General features: G+C 39.4%; 1 protein-coding gene across 1 annotated transcript in view; it reads left to right on the top strand.

Annotated features, from left to right (window-relative positions):
• The window catches only part of spon1a (spondin 1a), a gene marked incomplete at its 5' end in the record, with an annotated part of 64,653 nt that overhangs the window by 28,966 nt on the left and 13,387 nt on the right, over nucleotides 1–22,300 (top strand). The window contains one exon of the mRNA XM_083994103.1: nucleotides 20,408–20,472. Within this exon, the coding sequence (XP_083850229.1) occupies nucleotides 20,408–20,472 (65 nt within the window). The remainder of the gene's footprint in view (nucleotides 1–20,407; nucleotides 20,473–22,300) is intronic.

Genomic DNA, 22,300 nt, shown 5'->3' with positions numbered 1-22,300 from the left:
TATTTGTGCGTGTGTGTTGTTGGTCTGACTCTGTTGTGTAGTGCCAAAACTGCCACAGCTTGTAAATGGAGCACACAGAAGTATAAAAGGCGTAGTGGTGAGAGAGAGTGTTAGAGCACATGCAAGAACACCTCAGCAGCAGAGTGGTGTAGACATTTGTAAGGAAGCACGTGTATGAGACCATTTATCTCTCTCACCTTTACTCAAATGTAAATGTGTATTTTAGATGAAGGGGAGTATTATAAGTTATGTCATTGAGTTATTTGTTGTTACAAAAGCTGATTTTCCTGACATAACTTTTGTGCAACCGAAGGGAGACTTCTCTTATCTCTTAGATCTTCATGAGATCATGGCTAGCTAAATACAATAAACCCTCATTATACATGTGTGTGATATTTTATTCATGAGGTGTCCTTGACAAATCTGTTTTCAGTATAGGCTCATCCTGTCCTATGTAAATGAGAGCGTGGCTCTGAGGGTCCCCCATTCACTGCAATCTCCATATCATTTGGTAGGGTGGGGACCTGCAGTTTGTCCTCACGACAGATGAAGGTGACAGACTGTGATAGACAGCTGACCACACACAAACTGAATTCCTAACAATCGAACAAGTCAGTCACAAAGTGCAATACAGTTTTACAACATGTTGATTTTGTCTTGATATTGTATTTAATATATGATACAGCACCAAAATACATTCTAATCATCATAACATTTGTCTGTTGTAAGCACTTCTATCATTTGCTGTATCACTGTTATTCGTCCACAGGAGCTTTTCACAAGTCAGGCAGATGGCAGTGATTTATTATTCAGAAACAATGTTTTGCTAATTCCAGGTTATTGCTTATTCCATTACTTTTAGTGCAGTGTCTTTCATTTGTAATGTTGCATTATTTTTTCTCAAATGCATTAAAAAGCTCATTACTTGTGTGTGTGTGTGTGTGTGTGTGTAGAGACAACTAACAAAACAAGAGGAACATTTGTGTTATCAGCTTTGGGCCGGCTTCATATTGGATGGGGCAGTGAAACTGGACAGTTTTGTAGCAGTGTATTGAAAAGTTGGCTTGTCAGTGTGTTTGTAATAATAGGTAGATGTATAATCCCCTCTGCACACTGTAATTAGGGGTGTATCTTGTTTGACTTTCAGGCAGATCAAGTTTTGGTTATTAAAAGTAATAAATCCTTTACATGCTGTCTGTAAGGTCAAATGGACACATACATTATACATTCTGCACATAGATATAGTTCTGACAGTTTCTTGCATACTGTGCATCTATGCAAAGTAATGTTTTGCCTTAAGCATGTTTTTGTTTTTTGTTTTGTTTTCCCCCTTGGAGGTAATGCAGAGTTAATGTCTCTTGCGAGTTTTGGACGGAATTATGTATTCTGGTGCATAGCTGTGTGCAACAGCACTTCAATAAGGATATACATTGGATGGAAAACATCTGATGAAACTTCAGGACCCAACATGAGTTGGTAAAGTTGTGTTTTCTTACCAGTCAGGGGAGTTTCCGGAGCACCACACACTCTGCAGTGCAGTACATCTAGCCTCAATGACCGCTGACCTCCTTACAGATCAGGGATTCTGGAAGTAAGAATAAAAGTTGGTAGAATGGAAGAAAGGCTTAGAGAGCATCAGACAGCATGAACTGGGTCATCAAAGGCAGTTACCTCAATTCATCTCTAATAATATCCCCTACCCTGGGCCCAGGTCTGCTGGAGTTGGCTGTATGATGGCTCGCGCTGATTGATGAATGAGTGTGCCACGCAGGCGGCACTATAGGCTTCCAGTCTGCACTGCAAGGCTCAGAGATTGCCACCGAGGACAGCCACGGTCAGCAAATCAATTCACGGCTCTCTAGAGAAGTAGTCAGCACTTACAAACTCATCTGCCTTAAGCGTGGAAGATTCTCTTGTCACAGTGTTTCCTCCATCGCCTGCGGTATGTTCTCCTGTCCTGTTTTGAGCAAGATTGGTGTGACTGAAGTGACTTCACCTATGCAGTATCTGAAATGCAGCTTATTCTGCAGGGCAGGATATGGGAATGTCAGTGGAGATTTAATTAACACCTGAAGGCTGTGTAAGCCTTTACACTACGCGCTGATAACAGCCAGCTTGCATCCCATTGGAATTTTGAAGCAATTTTTTTAATGTCTATTAATAGTTTGGAGTACGTGCTGGGACGGACAGATCAGAGATTCCTGAGCAGAACTTTGATTACAACATCAGAGGAGCTCCTATCTCACCAAGGGTAAAGCTCCTTTAGACCAAGTGGGGCTTTGGCTTGCAGGCGGAAAAACAGCTCTTAATTTCACATAATTGTCATGTCCTAGGGAATAGATGGACCAGTTTGAATAGAAAAGTAAGTACTCTGCCACCTTAAGGTTGAGTAGAATCCTATTGAAACAGAAAAAAAGTATAGGCTATAGCATTTGTTATGCATTTGTAAAAGTAGATCACATGAGTATTTAATAGTTGCAAGTTGATAATTATCTGTATTCAGAAAATGTCTGTTCAGCCTCTAAGTTACAAAGAGATAAAGCATGTTGCATGTTTTCATCCCCAAGTCTTCCACATCAGGTTGCTTTGATATATTATAGCAGCGACACAGCATATGAATGACTGATTTGCATAGTTCTGTACTCAGAGGAAATAAGGTTTCCCGGTAATATTAATGAGGTGAAGAAATAACAATGGTATTTGCATGGTAATTACCACTAATGATCTTTTTAGCATGATGATTATACAAGGATGTGCCGTGGCTGTTATTCCGAAGGGGTCCACAAATGCAGGAGCTCCAGCTGTTACCGTGTCACATGGAGGTCTTCCGGTGAGTGAAGGGATGTTAACCTCCCTCATGTCAGTCGCACAGCCACCGGGAGCTGGGAATAGCCATTACAATCATTTTTCACCAGAAACTGTGAATGATACAGGCAATTTCCACAGCAGCCTCCTCTCAGCGTTTGCTTCAATGTCCAACTGACACACACACACACACACATGGGCAGGTAGGCTGCTCTTTAGTGAGTGAACACTTGTGAGTGAGCAAGTGTTTTGTTTGTTAGTCTGTTCTTTCTTCTGAATGGTTGTCCTCCAGAAGAGGATGTTGGATGCAAGGTCTTATAAGCTTGATTGTAATTGTAATTGTTCATATCTGCATCAAAGTACTTGAGAATATTCACAAAAGAGTCTTTGTTGGGCTTGTTTTGTAGCATTTGAGTCAATGTTCAGGCCTCTATCCAGAATGCTTCTGTAACCCAGATTGTTCACCAAAGAAGAGCAGCAGCATCAGTCCTTGCATTGTCCTCAAATTGGAATATGTTTACATTCATGTGACAAACCCCTCTTTTCTTTTATTTTGTACACATGACCATTATAAGCTTTTATTTCTGTAACCATGGCAATGAGTGTCCATTAATTTCAGTAATGCAGCCACTTTTAACCCAAACTACATTGTTTCCCTAAATCGAACCAAACCCCAACCATGGTGTTATGTATGATAAAAAGGAATATTTTTCTGTTCTGTTCTCCTCCCACCAATACCAGCATCAGACTGGGAAATGCTTTTAGTAAAGATAGTTAGGATATTGGTATTGTTTAATTTATGATTTGACCGATTATCGTCAGGGCCAATAATATCGACCAATATTCAGCATTTTTTATAATAATCGGCATCTGTTGTTTTGTTTTGTTTTTTTAACTGATAACTCACCACTCTTGGCCATGTAACAACGTCCTGACCAGAGCCCCCACTGAACCATGATTTGTGTTCCAAAAATTTAAGGTGTTTATTATCACAGATTTTCACAGTATAAAAAACAAACAAGCAGTATACGTATTCAGTCTAATCCGAGGTGAGTTATTCGAAATTTGAACAGCAATATTTACTGTTTATAAAATATGTGGCATACTATCTGTGATTTCCTAATCCTAGTCATCTGGCTGTTGATTTTCATCCCCTATAGCCAACTCCCGAAATTATATGTTGTTTACCCATCTCCACATCTCATGACCTTCAGGTCCTTCCTTGTCATTTTTGCTCAGTCCATCTAATGTCAAACTGATATTGAAGTATAACCTCTGTTCATCCGCTGGTTGGGAAAAAAGTTAGTTTATCTGGAACTAACTCACTCAGTAATCCTCTGCACAGGTAGGCTTCACGATGCGCTGTATCAATTCACCTGTTCAGCTGTTTGGTGTCATAACTGCGGTTATTTCCGGATTAACTAACTTTTTTTCTGACCAGCTGATGCATTGTAAATTTATACTTTATATTGTACTCTTGAACTGGTGTATTGTTTTGAGACGGAACTTCTCGTAGGCGGCAAAAATACGCAGATTAATCGTCCCCCATTCACAACCATTTACTCCCTGTGTCTCGGTGCAGTATGCTGTAAAGCTTGGAGGTATTCTTTGACATGATGTTTAAAATATTTTATGCTGACTGTTTCATGCAAACTGTAGATTTAGTTGACTTTCTGTAGCGTGTTTTTGATGTGTTGTTGACAGGTTTTGTTCCTTCTGCAGTGTGAAAACACAGAGGCAACTGTGTGGCTGCCTTCCCACCCATATTCATATTAAACCATTACAAAAGTCAGTAGAGCAAGCAGTCAGTATTAAACCACATTAACACTGTGACTCTGTTCATAACCATTTCTTATTTGCAGTGATGCCAGTTTAAATGCCGTTTCTTGCCTAACAGGGAATTACAAATGCTAAATCAAGCATCGCAAATGAAGGTTCACTGCGCTTGTCAGAACTAGATGGAAATTATTCATGCAATATGAATCTTTTCCCTCCAAGACAAGAGAGTATGTCATCTACACGTCTTCTCTAATGGATACAAGCAATCCTCTGTTCTGGAAATGAATCCACTGATTCACTTTTTTAAAAGAGGTAGTTTTTCACAACATAAGCAACTTTGTTTTACTGAACACATATTAAAAAAAGCTAACAAAAAAACTATCTGTAAATAAAATGTTAGATACAGTATATGCATATTGATATGTAGTTGTCTAAATTCAGTGGCATGTCAAACCCCCTTTGCATGTTCATATTCTCCCACTGAGATCTTTGAACTGAACATTGTTTAAAATGTTATTGTATTTCTAGTTTTTGTGCTCTTTTCCAGAGGAGCAAATTTGAAGGTTAGACTTGGATGTCTACACTCAAATATAATAGAAAGTAAAACATATCAGAGCAGGGCGTTTAGGTAAATGTCAAAACTGTCTGCAAAAGTTCTAAACAACATGTGCTCCTTATGGTGTTGCTTGTCAGTTATTTTCTCTTCCACCTCTTCTTTATTTGATGGATTTGACTGCACATCAATTTAAAGAGTAAATGAATGTTTGCTGGTCATGTATGTGCTTTGTTGCTGGTACCATTTTTTTTTTTTTTTTTTGGAGGGTGGGTTGTTTTTTAGGTGAATTTTATAGGAAGTCTCGAAGTTAAAGCAGAAGTGAGTGATATATTTGTGTTAATATAAGTCTTAAATAGTTATATCTTCCGACAGCAATCACTTACATAGAGTGTTTGGACTGAAACACGGGTCTCTCAGTCCCTCTGCTCTGCTCTGAGCCGAAGAGAAAACATTTATCGTATCCTACAGTTTTTATCCAATGAGGAGAGAGAACGGCATGCAGGGCTGTGTGTGCAGCCAAGGAACGCCGTGAATGTGGCGACGTAGGGACGAGTGACTGTTATGGTGCGTTCAAGGAAACTCGTATTTTTCCGACCGTGAAGTGGTACCAGTTCAATCTGGTACGAGTTCGGAAGTTGGAAGTTACGAGTGGCCGTTATAGTGCACTTTCACCGGTAAAACAGGTCGGAAAAACACGAGTGGGTTACCTGGAACGCTACAAAGTCGTAAGTTGTGACTTGAAGCTGTAATTTACGATTTCAAAAGCCTGCCTGGAACGCAGCATTAGCGAAAACGACCAGACCACTCACTTCTGCTTTAATGAAAGGTAAAATGCTATTTTCTTTACTCCAAACAATGTTTTCTTTGCGTGTTGTTTCATAGAGCTCGGGGATTACCTTGTTGCAGAAATACTGTATGTCCAAGAGGGACATAAGGTGATGAAAGCCCACATCTCCAACCAGCGAATACAGCTGTAAACCATTTTTTTGTCTCTCTTAAAGCAACATTGCGGAGTTTCAGCTCAGTGCTTCCACCATCTGGTTGAGAAGCGCTATCGTCTGGGGGGGAAAACGAAAACAAAACTTATCAGCGAGCGCATCCAGCGTTTATTCCCATTAATAAACAACAGTATTTCCACATGTTTGCAAGGATACTGTGTGGCGGGTGGTCAGGGGAGGGGGGGAGGGGGTGTGTGGGGTGGTGGCAGCGGCGGCGGCGGCGACGACTGGAGGGGAACCGTAAGTTTCGCTTTTACCCACCACGTCTCTCCCTCGACGCAGAGGGGAGGGGGGAGGAGGGGGGGCAGTGTTTCGTACCCGTGCAGGGAAGTTACATAGTGCAGTTTCAGCCGAGGCGACCCGGCTCAGGCTGCGGCGGCAGCACCATTCATCCTATTAACCATTTTTCTACCATTGCAATGAGTCTGGAAACATTATTTTAAGGCCGAAAAACTCCGCAATGTTACTTTAACCTGTGGAGAATGTCTGATGGAAGGCATCAGTTGCTCTTTGGATGTTGGCGTGAGGCTAGAGTCCTCAACGCAGGCGTCCCCGGTTTGAATCCCGCGTCGAGCAGACCTTTCCTGCATGTCATTCCCCCTCTCTCTGACTCCCCCTTTCCTGTCTATCTCACTATGTGCTATCCAATAAAGGCAAAAAGCCAAAAAATATACTTAAAAAAAATATTGCGTTTCACACACGCGTATTGAACTTTGGATGCCATGCCGAACGGTTCAATATTATACTGAGTGATGTTGCATCCCTTACATGCTTTGTGTATGTGTAAAGTGCTTAGAGGAGATTGTGGCTAATGCAAAACAGAGGAGTACCATACCTACGTAAACTAATTGGAAACTTTCTGAAAAGGTTCAATAAGATCTCAACTTTCTTTTCCTTGAATTCTAAATAAATACTTTAGACAAATGACAGTATTATTAATGTGTATCTGTAAGCCGAAGTGACACATGCTACAGTAATAGATTTAACCTTGGTTCATGAAGTGATTTCACAGTAGAGAATTATTTCATTTTGGCACACAGAGAGTACTTTCACTTTAATCTGATCCATTATATGGTATTTATTTTCTCCTGTGTCTACAGTGCTGCAGTCTCACATTGTAACATAATGTATTAAGCCAGTTACATTCCTCCTGACCCCAATAAAGGTAGGGCAGTCAGAAATTTGTAGTGGCCAGAGGTTAAGACCGATGTATGATTAAGCTTTTGCTGTGGTTGCAGCTTTTTCTTTTCTTTATTTTTTCCCAGTTTTAAAAGGAGCCCTGAAGCCTGCTCGTTCGTGAGATTTTCACCAACTGAACGCATGTACTCTTTTATGAGCTCTTGCACTTATTTTAACTTTTATTGTTCTTTTTTGAACATTACACCCTAATTTTGGTTTTAATGTTCATGTTTCATCTCCCTTTCTAATGTCTGCCAATTTGTAAAGCACTTAACAAGTCTTATTAGTCGCATAAAACCGTGTAAAGGGCTGCTGAGGGATGGGCATCTGCTAATGCTGGTGAAGAGGAAGCAGAGCGGCTCTTAAAGTGCAGTCTCCTTAGTGATCTTACAAAGATGCCACTGTGTAATATTGGGATGAAACGTGTAACTGTAATTAAACTTAAGGCAGCTGGTGGTCTTAGATTGTCTTGTTAATCAGATTTTATAGGACTGTTTTGTACAACATAATGTGATCATCTTAAACTGAAGTAAATATGGATTTGAATAGATGAAAAGGGCTAGAATGTTAAAATCACATTCGTGGTACTGTAGATGACCTTAATGAATACTTAGCCTATGGTATACCTATAATACATATGCACACCCTCATCCTCTCATATCCAGCTGATTTCTGCCTACAGGCTTTAAGATGGATACGTCTCTCCGAAGACCAGTGTTTTCTCTTATAAACTCCAAGTGGTAAATAAACTATTTACCTTAATTAGCTTTGGTTCTATCTTAGTAATATTGAAGATTATATCATATGTTCTGTCTGTGCTCATGCACCCATTCAAATGCATTTGTTTGGCAACTAAAAAGGTTGGATATACAGTACTGTAATTCACTCTGACTTCAAAGAGGTTTTTCGTAGGAGGGAGGCAAATGGCTTACGATAATTCCACTGATCATCTAAATGTCATACTAATAACTCTAAAAGAAGACAAAGACAAGAAAGAAAATTGCCCTCTTTTTCTGCTTGAGGCACACACTATCTCTGTCTCTGATTTTTTTTTCATCTAAACTCTTGGTGTTCCTCACCATCAAATTCAGAGCCACAGGAAAAGTAAATTTGCAGAGGATATGACAGACAGACTGTAGGAGTGTTGATTGAAGGATGAGGGTGTGGAGAGGGGATTTTAAGAGAGGAAAATGTTTAAAACTGTGACATTTTGTTTAAGAGTTGTGACATTATTCTTTAAGATAGGAAGAGAACATGGATTTTAATGACAGTTTAATTAAGCACATTTCAAACTGTTGAGAGATTTTAAAAAAAAGGGGGGGGGAAAGAAAAAGTAGTGAAGTATATGAGTATTAGAGAATAGTCTACTGCGCAAAGTTGTCTAAGGAGTGAGAAATGACAAGATATGCATTTTCACTAGTTATTGTGTGAATAGGTCGTCCAGTTGTCCTCCATGCTTCAGATAAATATCAATTCAGAGGCAGATTAAAATATTTTATGTATGTGGAAATCCATATGGGTTAATAGCTACATTTCTTTTGAGAATGTGTTTTTCTTCCTTGGACTTTAACACCCTTCATGTCCTGAAGAGGCACAGAAAGAGAATTATGCTTCTTTCAACACTTGTAACTGTGATGTAATGGCAACATTTACAAAGTTTTTACATTTTACATTCCCTCTGTCAGTTGTCATTGTGGTTCAGTTCAGTCAGTTTGAAGTTTTTCTCAATTGGTGTGGGGTTTTATTTGGTGGGAACTTTCTCAGTGTGAAAAACCAACTACGGTAATTGGTTGACTTAATTAGATAACCGGATGAATAATTCTTATTTTGCTAACATGCTGGTACAGAGCATGTGTAGCATTTTTTTTATGTAAAATGTGAAAAATAATTATATATGCCATAAACAAATAATAAGAGATAGGAAACAAATATATAACAGGGAATGAACTCCAAAGGCACACTCCTACTCAATAATCAGCACTGCACAGTAGTTGTGTTTGTGTCCGAGCTGGTCCAACGCAAACATAGATATGCATGTACAGAATCACTTACAGCATACGACCAGCCTAATGCTTGACCTTTAATGTGGTCACGACTCCCTGTCAATAAAAGGCTCAGGTGCAACACAGATTAACATGCCCATGTGCACAGATCACATACGATACATAGAAATGCGGACATGCTTTACATGGAAAGAGGACTAGAAAATGTTCCCAAGCTATACTGCAGAAAAAAACTGTACAAGCCATCCTGTGATAAATATTACATTAAGATGTTCCACCTCATCACTGTGAAGCAGGGCATTGCCTGAGAAGCACAACGGCTCCCCGTGGGCATGAAGAACAGCCACCCAGCACAGGTGTCTTGGTAATGGAAGAGAAGGAAACAATGTTAGGGTTGCTCAGGTTTTTTAGTGCCAAGGCGAGAGGCCATGTACTACTTGGGGTATTACCTCACCGAGGCAGTATCTAAAGACTATACCCCAGCTCGCCTTGAGCCAATTTCATGGCTGATCTCCTCAGTGTGAGAGACGGCAACAGGTCAATTCCACCACAGCAGGACAGACTTGCCCTGTGAGGTTCAGGGGCCTCTGACAATGGCTTCACTTTTAGCAAATAGCGTTGCTATTTAATGGGTCAAGAACAAAATCAAATGCAAATTAAGGAAAAGCCTAATTATGCATTAATGCACTGGTGACACTGATGTAAATACTCATCAGTTTCTGTGTGAACTGTCTGCATTCTTGAGAACCAAATATTGATTCCCGTACTCAGACGATTAAATCAGATGAAAATGCGTCCTCCAGATAAACATTAAGAGGTAAAAGCACCCAACGTTGGCATAAAAATTCTGGAATTATACCACAACACTATTACTGTACATTAGCTTGCCTCTTGGTGATGCTGCAAAGCAATTTGATCAAAATCTGATGGCTAAATGACACTCAGTGACTCTGTGTTTTGGCTGATAATGATTTCATCTTTTATTCAAATTCTAAACCAAACAGCAGACAAGCATCCACCATGAACTCCAGCAGTGTCTGGATATCACTTCACATATTCTGCTGTCGGACGAGATCTTTGCCAGCTGTTGTAGAGAAAATGCAATGTGTAGCAATTTCTGAGGTGCAAATGAGCAAGTATCAGCTTCATAAAATGTAATGATTGAAAAATGAGATTAGTGTTCAGACAGAGGAAATAAAAGTAAATGTAGTCTGTACGAAATAGAGGCAAATCACCTCATAGCTGCATCCACCTTCTTTCAAAATGTCCATGAAGCAACATCCATTTCTGCTGATGAAACTGTAGCTGAATCATTATGTCAGTGATCTTTAATTGCCCCTCATTGCCTATTGAAAAATTGTATTGTATTTGCCCTAATATGAACTATTCAAATAGTATTAATAAAGAGCCACACCGATTACACCTGCCAGCACAGCAATGCTTTGTCTTTTTTTCCCTCTTTCCCTTGGGTTTGTAAAAACCTGTATTCTCTTCTCATATCAGTGGACAGTTTGTAGATTTACACTTTCCAGAACAACAAACAAAAACACCCGGTGAGTGGCAGTTCTGCAGACAAAAATGCCTTGTTAATGAGAGAGGTCAGAACACCCTGGGGCGGATGAGATACAACAGCAGAAGTCCACATCAGGTTCCACTTCTGTCAGCTAAGAGCAGACATCTGAGGCTGCAGCAGGCACCGGCTCACCAGTACTGGACAGATAAAACACAACCCGATCTGATTAATCTGGATTTCTGATGAGGCTTCTGGTGGTAGAGTTAGAATTTGTCGTCAAAGGCATGACAACATGGATCCAACCTGCCGTGTGTCAACTGTTAAGACTGACACTGATGATGAAGTTACTGAGGAATATTTTCTTGACTAACTTTGGGCCCCTCAGCACAAATCAATCATGGTTTGAACATCACAGCCAATCACAGTATTGATGGAAAGGGAGATTGGCACCATTAATGTGTAGCTCACAAAGCTGCAGAGATTATGTGATCCAACCACGTCAACATGGAGCAGAGTCATCTTGAGGAATTCATGCCACCAAGACTGTTTTGAGAGTAACAAGAGCCAACAGCTGCCCTCACCTCTCCACTGCAGCAGTGGAGCAGTTTTTCCCCCCTATTTTTACATAATTAGTGTGAATGCTGAAAGCATTGTCCCATAGAAAATACATTGAAATAGTCTTCAAACTCTTCAAATCTCGTGCTTCTTTGAACCTCTAAAACTTCAGCATTTCTGCTACAGACTTCATTTGACTTCTAAGCTGTAGACAAACTTTTAATTTATTCCTCTTTTACTCAGCTTATTTATATCTTAAACAGATTCTGATATTTGGCAGTTTTAAAATCATTCATATTTTTGACAAAATCCAACTTTATAATGGGTGTGTATTGTGCTCAAAACAGCAGACAGACTTACAAAATTGTCTGACTGGGCCTCTTTGCGCAGCTAGATCCCTTCCACGGGCTTCAGGAATTTGTGGATTTGATTCCTGCCTTGGATATATTTGTCATGTCAAATTTTACTACTTTAAAATACTTGAAGCTGCACACGCCATTCAACTAAAACGTTCAAAATACTTTCAGTGAGCATTCAAACAGCTTTGATTTATCACAGTATACTTACGAGACTGAAACTAAAGGTTTTCTGACCGATTCCTGCCTCTGTCATGTCTTTGCATTTGCATCACTACTTGCACTCTTTGTGCAATGGCTTTCGGCATTCACACGTATTTCCTTCAGGAAATGCATTTTGTAGTTTATTAATGTTCTTGTGTATTTATAATATCTCATATCAAATTCTAGTATCACCCAAGACGCTCAGATTTTCAGCAGTGTGGCTGAACTGAGATGACAAAACAATGAAATGTTTTTCTGACTATAGTTTTAGCCGTGATAAAAATGAAAAGAAATAGTAGATCATGAACAGAATAATGTTTACATTTATATATAAATTGATTTTGATAAAGGAGTCTGGCATCCCAGCACTCGCTCATGTCTCTTCAGGGATCCCTTCACGCTCCTCAATCCTTGCTCCTCTCAACAGAAATTAGGGCACTGGGCTGGCCTTGATGATTGTGGACCAGGGCGATTTCTGGGACGAGGAGTCGATCAAATGAGGGAGCTGAGCTGTAATGCTGCAGATATTTGTTTATGATGGAAATTAAACTTATTTCAGATGCATTCATACAAAAACACCTGTGACGCACAATTTGACAGATGGTCTCAGTCAAAAATGGCACCAATCAGTTTTATAAAGCACTGCTGAGTTTGTCATAAATTTAGAAAAGGTGTTTAGAGTATATTTATCGAGCTCAAAACCTCAGATGTAGTCGAACAGCACATTGTGTGCATAACCTAACAACATTCAACAATTTTAGGAAATGCTTCTGCTCTCTATTTTCAGTTTTGAACCACTGAGTAATAATTTGTAGCAGCGCTCTCAGCCACATGATACGATATTTCCACCACCAATTATTAAAAAGAATGGTCTTTTGGTTTAAAAAAAAAAAAAGGAAAAACAAACACACAAGGAGTAAATTGCTAGCCTGACGTTGATAAATGTGCCCTTGCTACACTGGACTATGGTGAGATAATTGACTTGGAGCAGATGTTGGGTTATTGTATAGAATATATTAATAAGTTGCATGTATTGTGACTTGTGCTGCCGTGTTTGTCCAGTTGGGCAGATGTGCCTGGCTGCCGTGGTCTGACAGTGATTAATGACGGGAGGATTGTGACTCGCAACATGATGCAACAATACAATATGATTGATTGCAAAAACAGATTTGCATTCCTGAGGGAAACTGGAACAGAAATGGCGATTCGGTGAGGAATGACATAAACTTTGCAAAAAAATAATCAAAATGTTTTGAACATCTTGTGGAAAATCACAGCTTGAAGATCGAAAATGCAGCACTAATGATCTTTTGTCAAAGGTAACACCAGAGCGCTCAGAGAAAAACAACAAAACATGAAGAGAGAGAGAGGAGATCAACAGTAATGCACCAGTTTTCATTTATTCAGTCATTAATCGTGAAAACTCCATATTTTCCAAATGAGTCCATTCAAAATTGCAATAAATCAGAATTATTTTCTGACTGACTGTAACTTATTTCAAGGCAGCATGCTTTTTGAAGGAGCTTGATGGGCCCATAAAAATAATATAAATGGGTATTTCAATTAAAATGAAAAAACAAACCTTGAAATGTAAAGGCAGGAAGTAGCAGTATTGTATGTGGGTTTATTAGTAACCAATGGCTTGCCCTCTTCAAGCATATACATTGAAAAGACATTTCTCAAGGCTTTCTAATGAGTTCCTGAGAGGTTGTCCTGTAGCTGCCATCTAACAGGATGCAACAGAATTATAGATTTGCTTTTACTCAATATTAAATTAGTGGTGAGAAATGACAGGCTCTCTGGAAAGCTAACTGCTGGACATGTTTGGCAGGAGAAGCAAGGGACAAGTAACATTGCTAATGGGGTTCAACTTTAGACATCCCTGTCATTAGTGGAAATACGCTTCATCTGAACAGGAGATAACACATGGGCAATTTTAACGATCCAAAGCGCATGTTCCAAAGCATGTGGCGCATTTAGAGCGGGCCCATATGTATTTTTTTTTTTTTTGCCATTTTACCAGTGGAAAAAACAGTTGCTGCTGCAGGCGCATGGTTCAAAGGGGTTGTACTTCATCCGTTAATTAATCATGGGAGTGTTTTGGGCATAACATCCAATAAACCAGTCACAGTGCTCCCATTCCTTTTAAAAGCCTGGCTTTTTAAGGGAATGGGAAATGCTCTTCCACCTTGGTGTATTGCTATTTTAATGGAGTTTCTTTTAGCGGTCACTTGATTACATATTTTGAATGACCAGTGAGCCCAGTCCTGGCACATACACACACACACACACACACACACACACACACACACACACACACACACACACACCCTGTAGCTCTACTGTGAAGTAAGCACAAATCAAAGCAATAGAAATGGTTTATGTCGAAGAGATGAGAGGTGTGAATAAATCTTCAGTTTGTCATGAAAAGATGGATGGGGAACACTGTTGTGGATTTACCAGGAAGTAAATACACAATCTTTTCAGCAGAGCTTTGTGCAGGAGACATCCATGACACTTAACTACAACACTACACATAACATGTCACATAGAAACTCCAACATCTAGGTGCCTTTTCAGCTCACTCTCAATATGTGTAACAAGCATGTTCACTGAGTGTGCCAGTGTATGTTGGTGCATATTCTCTTGACAATATGCCTTTAAATAACAGGGACATACTGTGCCACTGACTTTAGACCAGGTTGTTGGTCAGTTGCGTAATTGCCTTCTGAGATAGCAGGATAGCAACACCTCATTTTAAGGCCGACATGGCCATGGGTTCACAGATAGGCCGAATGTGGGCACTAGATGAAGAAGTGACATAGTCTAAAAGTATGAAACTATTGTGTCACTTGCACCAAGTGTCACATTTAGTCACCAAGTCTGAGACAGGACCCATTATTTTTGAAATCATATCCCTGTCTGCCTCCCTGCCTTCCTATGTGTATAATATATGTGAGGACAGGCATGGACTACTTTATTAAATACCTCTGCTAATCTGCTAATTAGAGATGTTAGTTGTCCAATTAACAGGACATTCTTCAGTCACTCTTCTTGAAACTGATACAGCGGTGCTAATGTGTAAAAACCATTTAAGAAAAACAAATGATCAGAAAATGAACAGAAAAGCAAAATAGAGAAACCACAATGGCATTTTTTAGCACAAATTATAGGAGAATGATGCTGCCTTTGCTGGCAGGAGTATGCTTCCAGGATTTTGCTATTATGTGCCGCACCTCCCACTGCGTTTCTAAAATGAAGAGAGGATGAGACATGCAGTGGTTTGAAACCATTCCTCTTGCAGTGTTGTTCTTGTAGCAGCACAATTAACCATGATAGGTGCTATAGACAGAAAAACATATTTTTTTCTATTATCAGAAAAACTATTGTGCACTTTTAAAAAAGGCTAGGTATTGCAGATAGTTTGTGCTTTTTTTTTTTTACAAACATTACTGATGTGCGTGAGATGGCTCTACCTTTGGTCCATATCTAAAATGATCATGCACAACACAATTGATCAGAAAGACAACAATAGCAGCACTTAGAGGTACAGAGGATGTAATATAAAGTTCACTTTAGTCCCCCAGATTTTTGGCTGAAGTTGTGAAAGTATATGCAAGTAGCTGACAGCTTGTCAAATTGATCCATGGGTAATCTGTTCTGCTCTCACTCAGGAGCCTGCAGTAAATTTGCAAATCTTGTGCCTTTCCCTTAAATGTTGTGTCATTTGAGGGTGCTAACCTTTTTAAAAAGCAAACTTTCCTCTTCATTTAGCTCTTTCTGTCAGTGACATCAGTTAACATGGGCTGACATTTTAGTCTGGAATACTAATGGTTTAAACTGAATGAATGGATGCAAGTGCAGCTATACTTGTTAATTGAGAAATGCAAGGGTTTTGGGATTCTTTGCCAAGGTAATGATCTGTTGCACATTTCGTCATTAAGCCAATAAATATCTGTGCTGCCAGTCATTAAACCTAAGGGCAAGCTTGTGTGAAGTGGTAAAAATTAGTTTATTTATGCCTGCATACTTCAATATTTGCCTCTAATGGATGGACAAAAATATGCTGCTTTACCTCTTGAGTCAAAAAGAGAAATGGTTTCCAGATGCATACACATGAGCGACTCAATTAGATATTAGTGATGACAGTTACAAATGTTATTTAACAATTTTTGTTCCCACTTTTTCATTGAAATGAACTGATTTTAAACCACCACCTGAGACCCAGATCTTCACAAGTTTGATTTGAAATGGGATCACAACATTATTCTCAGGGTTTGTCAGGAAATAGACATTTTTATTTGAATTATTTATATAGATCATTGGCTTTAATTTTAATAATCTAAACATGTCTATCAAGTTAGATCCACTTATAAGGCAAAGGCCATTTTAGCCATTCAGAGTTTAGAGTCTTGCCACCCATTTCCATTTTATTTTTTGTGTCAGTATGTGTCTTTTAAAGTGGACTGGATTGCACAATAAACATTATAGATGTTTTCTATCGTTACAGTGCCAAGAAAGATGTAGGAGTGTCTGAGGATTTGTATTACACAGAGAACAATTCATATCATCATCAAAATGAGTCCATTAGGGTGTAAGGTTCCTGGACCTGGTCGATTAATAATCTAACTGAAGCCTGCAAGTTCTACTTTAAATGATGGAGGAGGCTATTTACTTGTATAATGCTCTTGATTTGCATGAATTTTAGGTGACTAAGATGAAAAATCTTGAGTGCTGAGCTCAAGCAACTGAAGTGCAAAAAGTTAGAAGTAATTTCAAAAAGCAAATTGTCCATGCAACACAGATACTCAGTCTATCAGGGGTTATCTTTTCTCTCTGTTTAAAACTTTGCAACTGTACAACATGAAATGTAATTATTAGCAAAGAAAACTACCGTAGTCCATTTTAATATTGAATAAAAATTGATTATTAATGCTCTAAATCCATCTCCACAACAGAAAGAAGTCACTGCTTATTATAAGAAAAAAAAGAATAGGACTGTCCTCAGGGGTGGATGTGCCTCTGGCAGCTGCATAGCTCACTGACATTGTACTGACAAGTTTGTAGTTAATTATGAAAAACATCCAGCAAAATGTCTAACGATTTACTAAGTGACAGGATTCCGGTTGAGTATGTGATTTTGAGATATCACACTCTCTTTAGAGACTTTCTGCAGACTGGATTATGACTGAAGGGAATACGATCCAATTGTGAGATCCCACCTGTACCTGGTTCTACTTTCAGTTTAACATTAATATACACATTACTGTACAACAAGACAACAACACATGCACGTGTCATTAAGTCATACAAAATACCTCATAAGGATTTCAAAGTGATGTTAAATTGTACTTTCATTCCTGTCGTTGGGGTTTATATTTTGCAGTGTTCTTGTGGTGATCAGAGGCACACACAGTGCCTGCTGATAACTTATGAACATTCAATCATATCAGCTTCTCTGATTCTGTTAATGCAGTGGGCTAAGCAGCATGACTTGCTGACACTCTGGAGTAGGAGTCCAGAGCGTCCTCTCCTTAGAAGAAGAAACTAAATTCTTATCAGAGAGGGACAGCGTTGCACCATTTTTACGTCCACACACCCCATCCTGTCACTTTTATTACCTTGTTTTACCTTCAAAGGAGAATCATGCTAATTTCATAACATTTTAGGAAGCCTATTCAAGGGAGGGCTTTTATCAGATCTGTATGTACAGCCATTCATTATATGGTGTAATTACTTTTGGATGTTACAGAGGGAAAAGAAAGAGAGTCTTAGAAAACTGTTATGTTGTTGTGGGGGTTACAGGTGCAGAACATGAAATGTGCCCTTTTCAGTAGTTATGAGTCACATCTTGACAGTTCAATTTGTTCTACAAAAGGCTGCCAAAAGACTAAATCGTGGGCGGAAGTCTTTTTTTCTGCTCTTTTGGCTCACTAGTGATCCTTGTCACCGCCTCAGACACTGCAGGTTGTGAAATATGTTTCTCTAAAGATCTTTGAGCAATATTTGATAGCTCTATTCCTCATCAGACTCATATTTCGAAGCTTCGGTCTCTTCACCTACTGCCGGGGAAATTGGATGGTGAAAACCTCTGTCCTCACATGAGCGATGGGGTGGTGACGAACAAATGAGCAAGCTCTCACTCTCTATCTGTGTTTTTACCTGAAGTAAGTTGAGAAGCTGAATCACTGTCACTTTACTCTTATCATGCAAACTATACTTAACCAATGCAAATTTACAAGAGACAAACATTTCCTCGTGTAGAAGCACAAATCAAATATTTTTTCTTGACTATTTGAATTTACCTGAGAAGCTGAACCAAAAGTAGTAACTTGACTTTTCCCCTCATCTTCTCACTTGTCAACATACTCTCAGTTTTTCATTTTAAGGTCTGTGTAAAGTGAAATACAAGATTTGATCGAAAACATACAAAATATATTATGGTTCTTGAAAACATGTGAAAAGATTGATAACTATAAAACACTGAACTGTGGAGTTTGAGGGTGAAACTGTTTTTGAGGACAAGAATTTCTCTGTTTTACTGGGCCGGACTAAATAGGGATATAGTGAATATAGTGACGCAGATAAATCTGAGCGAGACATGACCCCGCCCCTAATGGCTCAACTCCAGCACCACTAAATAAGAGCGACTGCGCATAAAAACTGATAATGGACCACATTCATTACCATTGTTGGGTGGTATTTGATTGACAGTTGAAATTTGACGAAGCTCAGCAAATGGGCAGGGCTTGCCTGCAGCAGACAAACCCCCACCTTCCAGAGCTGAGGGAACTGCTTGATTTTGTCATGATTTTAAAACCTAATTTCACATACTAAATGCATTTCTGACATTCTAACATTAAAATGTGGCAGGATAGTTAAAGCAGAAGTAAGCGGAATTTTTGTATTAATATAAGTCTTAAATAGTTATATCTTCCGACAGCAATCACTTTTATAGAGTGTTTGGTCCGAAACACGGGTCTGTCAGTCACTCTGCTCTGCTGTAAGCCGAGGAGAAAACTTTCCTTGTATCCTACAACCTTTATCCAATGAGGAGAGAGAACGGCATGAAGGGCTGTGTGCAGCCAAGGGATGCGTGTGAATGTGGTGACGTAGGGACGAGGACCAATAGATCCATGACGAGGGCGGGGACTGCTAACTCCATCGGCTGACAAGAAGTTAGCCAAAACGACTGGATCGCTTACTTCTGCTTTAATAAGACATATATCTGTGATGTGACTAACTCAGAAAACAAATCTAGTTTCATTTTACACAGACTTAAAGTGTGCAAGTGCCTCCCTAAACATGATTTACTGTAAGTCTGGCTGAAGTGTTTACTCGAAAGCAGAGAGCTCCCCACAAACACCCACGAAGAGGATAAGTATATTATATTTAGCAGAGGCACAGCCCATCAGTACTGTAGCATCCTGGAATTTGAAACAGGATTAGTCTGCCCATTATCGGCCTGTCAGATTTGCAGTAATGAAATTCAGGCCCACAGAACAAGAGATGGGAATGCTGACAATTTGCAGGTGCAAGAAGAGGTGAAGAGGTGCATGAAGCAGAGTTACCCACTGACCACTGCAACATTCAAGCACATGTCTGAAAACCGACTTCCATCATTCAATTAGACATATTAATGTGTATATAAAGAATCCAGAATGTTACCATTTGGTTCTAAAACTTCCAAAGGCAAACAAAACATCATGCATAAACAGAACATGTATAAAACACTTTTCAGCAGAATGCCTCTTGAACTCTTTAGAAGTCTTCTTCATAGTAGTCAGGGCCACAGGTGACAAGGGAAATGGAGCAATTTACAGTTCTTCTTATGACTGTCAGCATCAGAGGCACACAGACATGCCACTGTCATTGATTTGTCATCGTGAGGTGAGAACATCTTGACGCACATTTTTCATGTGTGGCACCAGTGGCATCCAACAGATAAAGAGTTGACACTGTTTTCAGGTTATGCTTCACGATTTGTGAAGTTTTGTAACTCCCTGAGTATGTGGTATGATTTCTGTGTGTGTGTATGATATCAGGTTGAATTAATATTCCCCTTTTTGTTCTGAACTGTTTCAGTGTTTTTTGACATAATTTTGACATTCATGTTTTTAATGTAACTTCCTTACTCATCTACTGTTGAGAACGTTCAGGGTCTCTTTAATTCTCTGCGGCACATTTCCATTTAAATGTAAATTATTCCTCCAGCTCCAGTTGCAGGTGTGTTTTCAGCTCCTTTGACCACACACACCATCTCCATCCGCTGACAATAATGATTTTATACATTAAAAAATGTGATGAAATTGTGTGTGTGTGTGTGTGTGGGGGGGGGTCTTCCATTTATCCCTTTTAATCATTCAGCTCTGGTGTGTGATGACTCAGTAGTGAAGTGTTGATTATTTCAGGGGACTGAGATTGAGTTTTTATGTCTATTGTCTGTCTCTCTCCCATAGGGTGATGATGTCCTGACAGTCGTCAAAATGAAAGCACAGTGGCCAGCCTGGCAACCATTTAATGTGTAAGTAATATATCTTGATTATTATATATCAACCAGTACAAAGCCTAATGAAAAACTTCTTTGCTTTTTCTGCCCTGGGATTTTGAGACTTCAAATTTAAATAACCATTCCAACTTTTAACAATCTGAAATATACCAATTGAAAGTTTACTACAAGTAAAAGGAAATGGGACTCATTTTCCACCCTTTAGTACTGTAGATTGTGGTGGTTTACACCAGACTCATATTCATGGAGTCTGGGCTTACAATGGCCTCTCTTGTAATTTCTATACTCATGATGCAGCCATATTGTTTTCATCCATCCACCAATCTGCCTCATTTTTGTGGACACACAATATCTAAATAGTCCACATTAGGACTCAACTAAGGATTGATTCAGTTTTAGTGGATAACAGTCAAAATTTAACAGGCAAGGCCACAGTGACTTCAATTTTTGATCCTATGTATACACAGAGAAAAATAGAAATACGGAAATGTACTCAAAAGGGTACAAACCCTTGTCGCTCCAGGCGTACCTTTTTTAGAGACAATTTTGTACCCATTGGTGCCGGTACATTTTTGTACCTTTTCAAAATGTACCAGTATAAGTACAACTGTACTTAAGTACAGTAGTATTGTGCACCTAGCATCTAAAGGGTATAATACCCTTTAGATGCTAGGTGCACAATTGTACTTGTACAATATTTACTTGCACTACTTGTACTTGTACATATGTACCCTTGGTATATATGTAACCAGTGTGTGTGTTTGCTCTGCGACCTGCCCTGAGCGAGGATCGATCCCGCGATCTCCTGCACCGGAGGCGACGATGCTAACCGCTTCGCCAAGACCTTCTCCTAACTGGTACCTCGTGACTGGGGCACACCTGCAGACTTCCATTACATATATTTACAAAATAATTACTAGTTGAATGTTTAATTACTATCCCTACTTTCCTACTTAAGCTACTATTTTTTTCTAACACACTGTCTCTGATAATGTACCTTTAGGGGGTAAATACGTGTACCTTAGGAGTACATATATGTACCTTTTGCCATTCTGGAACATTTATGTGCCTTTTCTACCCCCAAAAGGTACACATAGGTACTCTAGAGTACAATAATTGGCCCTATAGGCTACAGTAGGACAGAACTGTACCTTTAAGTACAGAAATGTCCCCCTTCTGTACCCCTATTTTTCTCTGTGTACAATGTCTTGAGACAACACAACCTTCAGCAGGAGTTACTCTAGGTACACAGTGATGGATTACCTATATGAAAAAGTTTTCACATCTTTCCAAGCGTTTTTTAACAGCCTGTGCTTGTAAGATAGGAAATCAATCCAGAAATATTATGGCTTTTAGAAATGGCCCCCCAGATTCACAACCAGTAGTAGGACCACTTAATAAGAATTATTTCACAGACAGACATACATGCCAAAGTTTTAAGGCTCAAGGTGTTGGAGAGTGCAGTAAGTTGGTTTCCAAAGTTAGACTTGGTGCTTTTTGATCAGTGAAAACTCAGCTCAAAGGTCCCCTGAAACTTCCTGCAACACCATGCATACGGTGAGGAAGCCAATTTGCTTCTCAATTCAGAGGAGCCATTTAATCTCTTATTCATGAGAACAACAAGAAGCTTGTTGGCTCAGCTTGTACAGGAGAACCTCTGTGGTAAAGACCTGCTCTGTGTTGTTTCCTCAACCACAGGGCCCCAGCGAGGGCCGTGAGTTAAGTCTCCAAAGGGGAGAAGAACAGCCAGGAATAGAAGTGATGATACCCACTATCGCTAATTAGCTCACTCTGTGCTGTGTATGCAACCAGTTAACTGTTTCATGCAGCAATTGTGTACAGG

The sequence above is a fragment of the Trachurus trachurus genome (assembly GCF_905171665.1).
Source record: "Trachurus trachurus genome assembly, chromosome: 3".
Lineage (NCBI taxonomy): Eukaryota > Metazoa > Chordata > Actinopteri > Carangiformes > Carangidae > Trachurus > Trachurus trachurus.
Note: the sequence above shows the minus strand (reverse complement) of the source record. Positions and strands in the feature narration are given on the sequence as shown.